General features: G+C 45.9%; 1 protein-coding gene across 1 annotated transcript in view; it reads left to right on the forward strand.

The window, feature by feature from the left end:
* LOC142824841 (maestro heat-like repeat-containing protein family member 2B) overlaps positions 1–14,007 on the forward strand; it is a 31,579-nt gene that overhangs the window by 7,939 nt on the left and 9,633 nt on the right. Inside the window, exons 5-11 of the mRNA XM_075916629.1 lie at positions 101–210; positions 2,299–2,451; positions 3,647–3,801; positions 5,337–5,499; positions 5,943–6,139; positions 10,817–10,954; positions 11,163–11,213. Of these exons, the coding sequence (XP_075772744.1) occupies positions 101–210; positions 2,299–2,451; positions 3,647–3,801; positions 5,337–5,499; positions 5,943–6,139; positions 10,817–10,954; positions 11,163–11,213 (967 nt within the window). The remainder of the gene's footprint in view (positions 1–100; positions 211–2,298; positions 2,452–3,646; positions 3,802–5,336; positions 5,500–5,942; positions 6,140–10,816; positions 10,955–11,162; positions 11,214–14,007) is intronic.

Genomic DNA, 14,007 nt, shown 5'->3' on the forward strand with positions numbered 1-14,007 from the left:
TAATAACATACCCCATAGATCCTCCTGTATGATTATCTATGGATCAGAGGTTCAGTTTTATTAAATGTTGCCATACTTTTTCTCCTTTTCTCTATCCTAGGTCAGTGCACAAACCTGGGATCAGCAGACGAGGAGCTGAGATGTCTCCGTGAGGCACTAACAACTCCAGACCCTGAGGCTCTGTTTCAAACCTCTTGCAAAATGGCTAAGGTAACAGACACTAGGTGACTGTCCTAATGGTTGTGCACCATTCATTTTCCCTTGTCCAGAGGACTGGAAAAGGGCAAATATAGTGCCCATCTATAAAAAGGGAAATAAGAACAACCCAGGAAACTACAGACCAGTTAGTTTAACTTCTGTGCCTGGGAAGATAATGGAGCAAGTAATTAAGGAAATCGTCTGTAAACACTTGGAAAGTGGCAAGGTGCTAGGGAACAGCCAGCCTGGATTTGTAAAGAACAAATCATGTCAAACCAATCTGATAGTTTTCTTTGATAGGATAACGAGTCTTGTGGATAAGGGAGAAGTGGTGGATGTGGTATACCTAGACTTTAGTAAGGCATTTGATACAGTCTCGCATGATATTCTTATCAATAAACTAGGTAAATACAACTTAGATGGGGCTACTATAAGGTGGGTGCATAACTGGCTGGATAACCATACTCAGAGAGTAGTTATTAATGGTTCACAATCCTGCTGGAAAGGCATAACAAGTGGGGTTCCACAGGGGTCTGTTTTGGGACTGGCTTTGTTCAATATCTTCATCAACGATTTAGATATTGGTATAGAAAGTACGCTTATTAAGTTTGCAGACGATACCAAGCTGGGAGGGGTTGCGACTAATCTGCAGGATAGGGTCATAATTCAAAATGACTTGGACAAATTGGAGAAATGGTCTGAGGTAAATATGATGAAGTTTAAGACAAATGCCAAGTTCTCCACTTAGGAAGGAACAATCAGATTCATACATACAGAATGGGAAGCGACTGTCTGGGAAGGAGTACGGCAGAAAGGGATCTAGGGGTTATAGTGGACCACAAGTTGAATATGAGTCAGCAGTGTGATGCCGTTGCAAAGAAAGCAAACATGATTCTGGGATGCATTAACAGGGGTGTTGTGAGCAAGACATGAGAAGTCATTCTTCCGCTCTACTCTGCACTGGTTAGGCCTCAATTGGAGTATTGTGTTCAGTTCTGAGCACCGCATTTCAAGAAAGATGTGGAGAAATTGTAGAGGGTCCAGAGAAGAGCAACGAGAATGATTAAAGGTCTAGAGAACATGACCTATGAGGGAAGGCTGAAGGAATTAGGTTTGTTTAGTTTAGAAAAGAGAAGATCGAGGGGGATAGCAGTTTTCAGATATCTAAAAGGGTGCCATAAGGAGGAGGGAGAAAACTTGTTCATCTTGGCCTATGGGGATAGAACAAGAAGCAATGGGCTTAAACTGCAGCAAGGGAGGTTTAGATTGGACATTAGGAAAAAGTTCCTAATTGTCAGGGTAGTCAAACACTGGAATAAATTGCCCAGGGAGGTTGTGGAATCTCCATCTCTGGAGATATTTAGGAGTAGGTTAGATAAATGTCTATCAGGGATGGTTTAGACAGTATTTGGTCCTGCCATGAGGGCAGGGGATTGGACTCGATGACCTCTCAAGGTCCCTTCCAGTCCTAGTATTCTATGATTCTATGATTGTTTTATGCTTTTGTGATGTCTTTCCACACTTGGAGCGAGCTATGGGAGTGAGGCATTCGTGGGTAATCAGTAACATGCTTTTCATAGATATATGCTATGAATGCCATGTAAAAAACAGATTCCAGACAGTTGCATGAACATGCCCATGCATGTGCGCGCGCACATCCATCCATCCATCCATCCATCCATCCAGGGGGAAAATATGTGAGCGGGACATCAAGCTGAGAAACCAGTCTTGTCACCTTGTGTGTTTACCTGAACCTATATTTGTGTGCATGCATCTCTTTGCATATTTTTATATTTTGTGAAAAGATGTCATGTACATCATAGAATATAAACTGGAAATTTACATCCTGTTTGTCCCATACAATGTTGTGCTAACTGTATAACCTAAGATCTAACCTGATATTATTAGTGTAGAATAGAGATGTGGTAGCTAGAAAGATTACAGAGAAAATTTTAATTGCAACTGCCTTGCCAGATATGAGCCCAATTAGCAATTTGCTGATGAATACATTATTTTCCTATACAGCTCTTAGGCCTCCTTTCTTAAAAGTACTAGAGCCGACTATCATTGCAATCTTTCCTGTTTTTGATCTGTCCACAGGTGGTTAGTAAGTACTTTCCCTCTGACCAAGCCACAGATTTTATTGAGGCCATACTGGATGGTATGCTGTCTGCTAGCCCCTCCTGTGCCACAGCAGCCGGTCTGTGGATGAAAATCATCCTGAAGGAGTGTGGAAGTGCCATGCTGGATGAGGTAAAATAGAAGCTGGAGAGGTTTTTCTGGCTAACCTGCAGGCTTTCAGGTTTTTGCCATCATTTGCAGTGAATACAAGTCTTGCTGTTTCTCCCCCTGGGATTGGAAGGTAATTCCATCTGTGTTCCTATCCTGAGTCAGGCAATGAGGGAATCAACAGCAGAAGACAGAGATAATCTAACGATACATCTGCACTAGCTCGTTAGTTCGAGCTGGGTAGGGTAATGAGGGCAAGCGGAGTTGCAAATGAAGCCCGAGATTTAAATATCCCGGGCTTCCTTTGCATGTTCCCTGGCGCCACCATTTTTAAATCCCCCTTAGTCCGAACTCCATGCCCGCAGCTACATGCGGCATGGACTAGGTAGTTCAAATTAAAGATCCTAATTCGAACTACCGTTACCCCTCATGGAATTAGGATCTTTAATTAGAACTACCTACTCCATGCCTTGTGTAGCCGCAGGCACTGTGTTCGGATTAAGGGGGATTTTAAAATGGCAGCACCCGGGAACATGCAAATGAAGCCCGGGATATTTAAATCCTGGGCTTCATTTGCAACTCTGCTTGCCCTCATTACCCTACCTAGCTCGAACTAACAAGCTAGTGTAGCCGTACCCCAAGTGAAAAGGAAGATGCTTGATTATTTGTCTATCTTGTTGTCACAGTTTCCAGCCATGAAAGGCTTGGAAAAATTAGACTCCGAGTAAAATGCAAAAAGAGAATATCCGGCCCCAAGAGACAAGCTAAGTGAACTACATCTTAGGGCCTCAGATAATGAGGGGTCTCTAAAAATACCCCAAAATTGCTAGTTTTTACTTGCCTCTTTGCCTATCTACAGATAGATAGATAGATAGATAGATAGATAGATAGATAGATAGATAACTTTATTATTTCTATTTTCATTGTCATTTCTGTTAGAATAATACATGTTGTTTTGGAAATGCAGTGAGGCCTCTTTAACTTGACATAGCTTAGGGCCTCAGCATGTTTTAACCCGGTGTTTCAGCCAGGTATGGGCAGTGATATGTATAATTTTTGTGGGTTAAATCTATGCAGCCATGTCTAAATACTTGTTTTTTGAAGGGAGGATTTTCTACAAGAACAGCAAATTGCTAAACGACTAAATAAACGTTTTGGTTCTGCAGAATGAATGGAGAGAATGGAAAAAGGACATTTTTTCTGGTTTTATTCTGTCCAGGTGCCAGATATCCTGAGTATAATATATATACATATGCCTACCATCGAGCAGGGTAGCTTGAGGCAGTTCCTGGTGGAGTCAGTGTCCATTCTTGCTCACCATCACCTAGAGGCAGTGATCTTCAGCCTCCTCATCAAACATCTGCCGATGGACAGGTATATACTGCTCCTTACAGTGTTCATTTTGGTAACCATGGATCCCACGGCTTCACTGGAAGATGTAAGGCTTCATTTAAGCCACAGACAGTTTGAGATCATTCCTAAAGGTTAATAGCTTGGGTCTTTCTGCAGAAAGGTCCAAGACCATGTCAAGGTGGGTGCAGGGAGAAATTAAGTGTCATTCTGTTTCCATTAATTAATAGTTGCTTTGGCATCCTAAAGACTTCCCTTTACTGGCATCACTGGAGTGGATTTTTGCCTCTCCAGACCCCTGAACTAACATCACCCTGGAAATTGCCAGTGACTGTTCATTTTCTGGTAGCATGAAAGCTTCAAATCCAAATTCCTGGCTGATTAGCAAGGATAGGGCACCAGGCTTTTGGTATCAGCAAGGGCATGGCTGCTGGAATGGAGTTGTCATTCTTGGTACTTAAAGACAGGGCGGTAAGCATATCTATCATTTCATTCAAACATCCCTAGCTGAATTATCAGTCATCAGTGCTGGAATCTAAGAACATAAGAACGGCTGTAGTGGGTCAGACCAAATGTCCATCTAGCCCAGGATCCTGTCTTCAGACAGTGGCCAATGCCAGGTGCCCCATAGGGAGTGAACAGAACATGCCCATTCTGGCAAATAGAGGCCAGGGAATGCCATTTGTGAAGAGGTCATGGGCTAGCCACAAATATTTGTTCTCATAGTTGTACATCCAGTTAGTAGGAAGATCATTTTTCTTTCTTCAACTTGTCTCCCAGGCCCTGATCTTTGGGCATCATATGCTCATGATTCCATATCTACTGAGAAGTAGGAAAACAGGAACTGTGATTAGAGCTCTGTGTCCTTTCCTTCTGAAGTCTAGCATTAATGGTTATGGTGCAGTAAGACTAGGGTTGTGTCTATACAGCACCCTAAACTTGAAATAAGATGCACAATTTGCACTCCGCAAATTGCGTATCATATTTTGCATAGCCTATTTTGAAATGTGGCGCTTCTACACAGCACCAAATGTCGAAATAATGTGCTATTTCAAGCCATCCCTTATCCCTCATGCAACAAAGTTTATTGGGATGGCAAAATAGTGTGCCCATTATTTTGAAAACTATTTCAAAATAACGGGCTGCTTGTGTAAATGTGGGGTAGCTATTTCGGGATACCTCCAGGATCCCAAAACAGTCATGCACTGTAGAAATGTAACCTGAAATGTAACAACTTAGTTCTGTAACTAGAAACTCAATATGTAAAACATGAGGACCATATAAGGAGGACAGCACTCTGAACTTGCTCATCATAGGGAGGGCTTGACAAATAATACAATCTACTCACCCATGGCGTGTAGATTGTAACCTGGAAGAGCCAGGTTCGGGCGACCTGTGCATGCGCAGAACGATCTGTGCATGCACAGATCGCCGGACAGCGCGGTTGGTGAGCCCTGATCATAGTCAAGGAGAAAATTTGTTCTTTACTTGAATATGATGCATATAGTCAGAGCCACAAAAGTCTCCAGGGGTCACATATAACTTATGTTAAATTGCAGTGACACCACTGAGCTGTGGAGATCTCTGGGGACAGATCCCTTGCTCGCCCCTCAAGTCCTGAAGGTCCTAATAGAAAAAATAAAGACTCCAACAAGTCAAGAAGGAAGGATGACCTCAGAGACAGAAACAGACCTGCATTTAGCAGCTGCTGAACCTCTCATAGTAAGTTAGACGACAGACATGTATTTCTCTGCCTTGTGACAAACATGCTGATGGAAAGCTAGATGAGTGGTATAATATTGTCATATGGGCACTTCTTTTCTGAAGTACTGTTTCCTGGATTCCAGCTGTGCTTTCTGTGGAACAACAGATGGCAGATTTAGAGCATGTGGCTGATTCACTTAATACTATCTGGCAATTAGAAAGTCTTTGAATCAGATTTCTTACAGTGCTTTGCAGATGTTTTGTACAACTCACAACATGCTTTGATAGGTCGTACACATTTTTACAGCTATGGGACGCTAAGGCACACATGGAGTGAATTGCTCTCGGTCATTCATCAAGTTAGTGACAGGAGTGAGAATTTAGTCCAGCAGGTATCAGAAGGGGAGAGAGTGTGATAGTGTTAGGAAGAGACCTCTTCTTTTACCATGCTCTCCTTTCAGGCAACATGTGCCATCTTTGAAGTGGTGTCAGCATTGCAGCTGAGCAAAACTGTGCAGGAGCTGTTCCCGGAGTTGTTTACTGTTCTCCTGCAGCAGATCAGCCAAACCCTAGGACAAAAGATGCCTTTGCCCAGGATGAGCAGCCGAAGGAGGTTATTCAGAAAAGGACAACAACTATGTGAGGGCAACCCTTGCAGGTAATTAGAAGAAAGGGAGCAAAACAAAGAGAATCTCAGTCCATTTGTGTGACACTCCCCAGGAGTTCTCAGGGTTATGAGGCACCTTACCATCACCTGCTTTTAATATGAGAAAGTCTTGTTTGTGCTTGCTATAGGTCAGTTCCCTGAAACCACCAACCTCTGGCAACACAAACACTACTATCTAGGCCTCCTCAGGCCTCAGTCTCTTTGTCCTCTCTTTCTGACTACAGCTTAGAGAATCTCTATCAATGGATTCTCCTCTAAGAGAAGTCTCCCTGCGATGTACGTGCATCTCCGCACCAATCAGCGTTCCCCCATCTCTTAGTTTAAAAACTGCTCTACGGCCTTTTAATGTTTAGTGCCAGTAGTCTGGTTCCACCCTGGTTTAGGTGGAGCCCATCCTTCCTGTATAGGCTCCCCCTCTCCCAAAAGTGTCCCCAGTTCCTGATAAATCCAAACCCCTCTTCCCTACACCATCGTCTCATCCACGCATTGAGACTCTGAAGCTTTGCCTGCCTACCTGGTCCTGCGCGTGGAACTGGAAGCATTTCCAAGAATGCCACCATAGAGGTCCTGGATTTCAGTCTCTTTCCTAGCAACCTAAATTTGGCCTCCAGGACATCTCTCCTACCCTTCCCTATGTCATTGATACCTACATGTACCACAACCACCGGCTCCTCCCCAGCACTAGACATAAGTCTATCTAGATACCTCGAGAGATCCACAACCTTCGCACCAGGCAGTCAAGTGACCATACAGTTCTCCCGGTCATCACAAACCCAACTATCTATGTTTCTAACGATCGAATCACTCACTACTAACACCTGCCTCTTCCTAACATCTGGCATTCCCTCCCCCTCAGAGGTATCGTTGGTGCGAGAGGATACCGCAACATCCTCGGGAAGGAGGGTCCCAACTACGGGATGGTTTCCCTCTGCTTCCATTAAATTCTCTGTTCCCTTGAGACTTTCATTCTCCTTAAGAGCACTGGGACTCTCAGACTGGAGGTGGGACAGTACTACAGTGTCCTGGAAAGTCTCATCAACATAGCTCTCTACCTCTGTTAGCTCCTCCAGTTCAGCCACCCTGGCCTCCAAAGCCCGAACTCGGTCTCTGAGGGCCAGGTGCTCCTTGCAACAGGTGCACACATACGCCATTCGCCCACAGGGCAGGTAATCATACATGTTACACTCGACGTAATAAACAGGATAGCCTCCACTCTGCTGCTGGGCTTCTGTCTCCATTTTTTTATGAATAAATTTAAGTAAAAACTGGGCTTATTAAATCTCTGGAATATAGATTATTATAAAAGTTAGGTTTAAAGAAGATCAGAAGTCACTAGTGCCCTCTAAACTCCCACTCCAAAGTCCCTCTCCAAGCTCCCTGTTCGCGGACTCACAGGCTTATATAGCTCTGGTAGCCCCTCCCCCGACTGAGGCTCAGCCAATTAACATAGGCTTCTAGATTTCAAACCTTTTAGAAGCTCCTTCAAACAAACAAACAAACAAACAAACAAACAAACAAACAAACAAACAAACAGACAAACACCAAACTAAATCAAACAGAGAAACAGAAGCTCAGCACACAACAAATAACCCCCCCCCCACACACACAAACACACTCCCTTTTCATCCATCTCACACACAACAGTCTTGAGCCCCCACTCAGTAGCTTGGGAAATTCACACACCTCTGGACGCCTCTGAGAGGCAATGCTTCCCCACTTGCAAGCACAGAGTCTGAGTGTAGAAAAGAAACTTTTAATGAAAGAGAGAGAGAGAGGTCACATGGCATTAGCTTGGGAAAATACCACAGCCAGAGTTCATAACCAACCCACGAGTAACCATCCCAGCTCAAATGGATTGAGCAATGTCCTTTGCCCCTCAGGCTCACTAGTCCAACAATTTAAGGTTCCCATTCACTTACCCAAACTTTCTCCATACCCCACTTCAAACGCCCCACTTACAGCTCTGTCAGTACAGTCCCAGACACATCACCCTGATGACTCCACCCATTGAGCCTGAGGCCATGCCACCTTCGTGCTGCTCTTGTGGTCTGCTGCTCCACCAGCCGCTCTGCTGGCTGCCTGCCACTGCTCCTCTCCAGCTGCCCTGCTGGCCACCCTCTGGTCTCTCCCACCAGCCCCTCTGCTGACCGCAATGGGTCTGGCTCCAGGCCAAACCAGTGACTTCACCTCTTAGTGATTTCAACTCTTTAGCTACCACCTAGGCTGGCAAAAAGTTTCTAGCTTCCACTGGAATAACAAAAAGACTCCTAATGGAGTCTGCTTTAGGTCTACCCTTAGAAGGCGGGGGGCGGGGGGGGGGGGGAGAGACAGGTTGAACCAGCCTTACAGCTGACACCTGGCAGGCATGAAGCAGGCTGGCTCAAGCCCTTTGTCCCCAACTCAGTTCACTCAGCTCTGGAAGGGGGAGGCTTGTTTATCTGAGACCCCTTACAATGATGGTGTCTCTCCTGCAAGCACTGGTGTCATATTTTACAGTTCCTACATTTAGGGGTAGCATGGTTTGTGACCCCACAACAGCCAAATTAGTTACAATACATCACATTCCATTCTGACAACCAGTCCTCCATCAGCCCTGGCTGAATTGGATTTATATAACCACACCCCAGATTCCTTCCCCATCCCAGCATGAAGCAGTTAATTATCATACAGGCCTGTATTTACATATCAACAGTTAATTATCTTACAGGGCTAAACAATTTGAGTGAGCATGCCCACCCCCAAAATGTGGTGTATTCTCTCCTTTTCGCTGGCTGATTGCAAGCAGTAGTTCAGCCCCTGCTTACACTTATACTTTAGAACTCAGCTCTGGAAAACATACAACACTTAGATGTATTTATAGGGAAAACAAGAACTGGTATATTATCAAAGAACAGAGATGTCAGTGATAATGAGTTAGAATACAGGCAAAAAATGGTTAGAGCCCTGCGCGAATACAAACATCTACCCCTGGACACGGAGATCTGCAGATAGACATTGGGTTCTGCACATCCACAGGGCTCTGCTCCCAAGAGCCATTGTGACCAACAGAGAGGCGCATGGCCCTGTCATGCCTGGGAACCAGTGTCCTGCACCAGCAGCTCCTCCCATCCGCACTGCTGTGTGGTGTCAGTTGAAGGGCACACATTGCTCTGTGTCTCGCAGGTCCACCTGCTGCTCTTTTAAGGGTAGCCAAAACTACATCAGGGTTATTTTCAGGCCCCACTTTGCAGAACGCTACCTTCTGTGGCTGGTTTCCATTTCCTGTCATAAACTCTCCAAACTTCGGAGGAGTCGTTGCCATCCCTGGGCTTGTTCCCATATAAATTCCTGCTGGTTCTTTTGCTGCTAAGCCTAGCAGGCAAACAAGGACTGGTTTTCTGCATGGTGGGATTGTTGGAAGGTCTGCAGGGCCTTCTACTCCTGCAATTTTCAACTGGGTTTATTTCAAGGGCTAAGAAGCAGGGCTGGCATTAGACTAGCGGCAGCTCAGGGCAGAATGCTGAAGCTCTGAGCCCAGATGGGCTGGAGCATTGAGGCCCAGCACCTTGCAGTAAATCCTGAGCCCCAATGTCCCGTGGGGTTACAGACTGGAGCTGGAAGTCCTAAGCCCCAGTGCCTAGCATGACAGAGGCTTGGAACCGGGCTGTGGAGTATTAAATTAAATTAATGGAGATTGCCTATCTCCTAGAACTGGAAGGGACCATATTGGAGGGGACCTCAGAAAGAGAGGTTGAGAACCCATGTCCTACACCTCTCTTTGCTGCTCTAGAACCCTTTTGCAGTGTTCTCTCCAGTACCCAGACTTCTACATCTTCTCAGCCACGTTCTCAGTTTGCATAGATAAAAGGAAATCCTGGATGAGCCCCCCCAGCTGGGACAGGGTGGGAAGGTCTTCCACAAACACAGGTGTTCCGTGAACACAGCCCGTGTTGAGACTTTCTTGTCTGTACCTACCGATGTGTAGACTATTTCCAGTGTTTTAATCCACCTGTCCATGCATAGCACCGTTACATTATATCTCAGCTTTCTAGTCCCTCCTCCAGATGGAGGGAAAGTGTTTCCATTCAGAGAACTCCCTTTGAAAGGCTCTCCTAGCATTTTGCTCTCTGTTTCCCTCAAACACTCCTCTGTGTGTCCCTTTAGGCAGATTCCTTATTAATGGGATAATAGGTTTGTTGATTCTATAGCCCCACTCTAGCCAGGCAATCAGGTACATTTCTATCCAATTAGGCTTTCTCTGGGGAAGCTAATTAGTAGTAGTAGTTACCAGAGTGCTGACCCCAAGTACAAGCTCTCAGCACCCTGTCACATCTCGCTGGAGATAAGGCCCCAAAATATCCATTAGTGATCACTAATCTCTCTGTGTCCCAGCTTTTGGGGTCTGATTGTGAATTTTTTCCATATTACTGTACTGTGCTAGTGCCCATACGCCTTGCAGATAGGAGAAAGTGACTGCAAAATGTTGTCCATAGCAACACTAGTAATATGAGATGTATGAGACTGAAATACCTCCTGGGATTAAGTCCTTCCAAAAACAGTGGTCCCCAGGATACTGTCAATGGATGAACTGTCAATGAACAACAGCCCTGACAAGTAACTGGGGTTTCCTGACTGCTTAGGCTGTGCCTTTCTATTGGTTACTACAGTTCTGTGCCTCTTTTCCCCCAGGCTTTCTATTGAAGCATTAGAGGCTGTGCTTTTCAAGGCTGTGAATGAGAAGCTGATAAGAACACTCTGGAAGCAGAGAACTTGGATGCTTCTTGAAAATCCGCAGACTCACCACGAGGGGGTGCGTTTGCTGGTGAGGTAAGAGATCTAGGAGACAGCATTTCATCCTCAGGGATCGGCAACAAATAGAGTGACTGACAGGGAACTTTCAGGTATAGCTTTGTGCGGGGTGTCCTGGGTGAGAAACACAGAGCTTCCATGCGTACGTTTTATAGTTGTATGGTCATAGCAGCTAAGCTTTTGAAGTGCACAGTCTGCCCCATAAGTGGTTCCTTTTGTCTTCCAGTGTTCTGCAAAGATCTGGACTAATAACAGTGGAGATCATACAGAGCCTCAGGTATGAGCAGTTCCACCATTAGGCTGTTATCTGTTGTTTACCTTTCTCTGAGGAGTTGTACAGTTCAGTTCATAGGAATTCATTTTAGATAGTAGAATGTGTCCTTTGTAAGGAAATCTCACAAGGAACTTCATTACACCTTTCTTAATCATTTTCTCTTTGTTATTTTTGGGGCCTATACTAGCCTGGCCTAGCTGCCTATTCTAATTGCTGGTTAAGAGAGAGTGAGAAAGATATAGATAGGCTACGTCTACATTGGCAAGATTTTGCGCAAATAAGTTATGTCTAACCTACAGCACTAATTCAAATTAACTTAATTCGAATTAGTTAATTCAAAATAAGCTAATTTGAATGAGTGCATCTAGACCTAAAAACTAATTCGAATTAGCATTTTGCTAATTCGAAATAGCATGTCCACATTGAGTGGACCCTGAACCGAAGTTAAGGCTGGCCAGAACCAGTGCCGTCAGGGCATCAGGTTAGGACTTAAGGTTTGGAGCTGCTTCCTCAGGCTAGCCGAGGGCTGTGCTTAAAAGGACCCGACCCCCACCCCGGACAGACAGTTCTCAGGATTCCCCGCTTGCTTGTCTAACTCGATGGGGACAACAAAGCAGTCCTGTCTTGGAGTGCCCTGAATGCCCACACTCGGCACATTACAGCACTCGACCATCAGCCCGGCTGCACTTGCCGCAGGCTGCCATCCGGGGGAGGTCAATCAGGGGGCTGTCAGGATCCAGGAGGCCCTACAGGAAAGCTTCCACCCCGAGGAGCCCGCAGAGCCACCCCAGTCCTCCCCATCGGGGGCTCGTGCCCCATTCCTCCCTCACCTCCTTCCACTTACCCTTCCCGAGCCCCCTCTTCCTGATGTAAAAAATAAAGGACACGTGTTCAAAAATAGAAACTCTCTTTATTTAACAAAACTGGGGACGCGGGAGGGGTGAGTTAACCTCTGGGGGACTGGGAAAAGGAGGTGGGAGAGGGGAAGAAAGAGGGTGGGAGAGGGGAGGTGGAAACCTGGGAGGAGGGAGCTGGAAGGGGGAAGCCAGGGGAAGAAGGAGGAGGGGAAGTATAAAACTATGGTACGCCATATCTTCAGAACTGTGTACAGATGTGGTCTTCTCACCTCAAAAAAGATATGGCCTTGGAAAGGGTTCAGAAAAGGGCAAGTACAATGATTAGGGGTTTGGAACAGGTCCCATATGAAGAGAGGCTAAAGAGACTGGGACTTTTCAGCTTAGAAAAGAGGAGACTGAGGGGGGATATGATAGAGGTCTATAAAATCATGAGTGGTATGGAGAGGGTGCATAAAGAAAAGTTCTTCATTAGTTCCCATAATATAAGGACTAGAGGACACCAAATGAAATGAATGGACATCAGGTTTAAAACTAATAAAAGAAAGTTCTTCTTCACACAAAGTTCTTCTTATAGTCAACCTGTGGAACTCCTTGCCACAGGAGGCTGTGAAGCCTAGAACTATAACAGAGTTTAAAGAGAAGTTAGATAAATTCATGGAGGTTGGTTCCGTGGAGTGCTATTAGCCAGGGGGTAGGAATGGTGTCCCTGGTCTCTGTTTGTGGAAGGCTGAAGATGGATGGCACGAGACAAATCGCTTGGTCATTGTCTTCGGTCCATCCCCTCTGGGGTACCTGGTGTTGGCCGCTGTCGGCAGACAGGCTACTGGACTAGATGGACCTTTGGTCTGACTCAGTACGGCCATTCTTATGTTCTTATGTTCTAAGCGCAGGGCTCAGGGTCGGGGGTCTCACTGGAACAACTTGATTTTCATGCAAACCTGCTCCTGGTTTTGGATGTGGCCTTTGGTGGCCAGGCTGCAGCTATCCTGCCCTAGACGGCTGCATTCCTGTGCCTAGTGTGGAGGTCATGGACGCTGGAGGCCTCCCCCCCAAACCTCGATAATGTCCACGATCTCCGCACTAGACCAGGTGGGCACCTGCCTCTTGTGGCCCTGGGCAGGCTCCTAGGAGCCGCCAGCCTGGTCCTGGGAAGAGGCGGAGGGCTGGGTGGCAGCGGGTGGCTGGCTCATGCCATGCCAGGTGCAGGGTCTGCTGGCTGGGTGCTGGCAGGCTTGCAACTGGCACAGGCACTGTAGCCAGACCGTGCCCCTTTAAGGGCTCTGGGGCTAGGAGAGGGGCAGAAAAGTTTCCCTGGCTTGGCCCAGAGTGGCCATCAGGGCAACCCGATTAAGGTTAGCCTCCCACTAGTTTGAATTTAGTGGCTACACAGCCCTTAATTTGAACTACCTAATTCGAACGAGGCGTTAGTCCTCGTAGAATGAGGTTTACCTAGTTCGAATTAAGCGCTACGCTAGTTCGATTGAAATTCGAACTAGCAGTTTATATGTATAGCCGCTATTAAAGTTAATTTGAACTAACGGCTGTTAGTTCGAATTAACTTTGTAGTGTAGACATACCCATACTTTTAACGCAAGAGTTTTTGCGTTAGAATATTTGCACAAGAGAGCGTCTACACTGGCATGTGCTGTTGCGCTAAGAGGCGCTTTTGTGCAAAATCATCCGTGCCAGTGTAGACGCTCTCTTGCGCAAGAAAGCTCCGATGGCCATTTTAGCCATTGGGCTTTCTTGCACAAGAAATTAATGTGGCCTGTCTACACTGCCCTCTTGCGCAAGAACAGTTGCACAGGAGGGCTTTTTCCTGAGCGGGAGCGTCATAGTTTTTGAGCAAGAAGCACTGATTTTATACATTAGAATGTCAGTGTTCTTGCGCAAGAACTCCCCGCCAGTGTAGACAGGCAGCTGCTTTTGCGCAAAATCAT

Source organism: Pelodiscus sinensis, unplaced genomic scaffold (genome assembly GCF_049634645.1).
Source record: "Pelodiscus sinensis isolate JC-2024 unplaced genomic scaffold, ASM4963464v1 ctg44, whole genome shotgun sequence".
In the NCBI taxonomy this organism is placed as follows: domain Eukaryota; kingdom Metazoa; phylum Chordata; order Testudines; family Trionychidae; genus Pelodiscus; species Pelodiscus sinensis.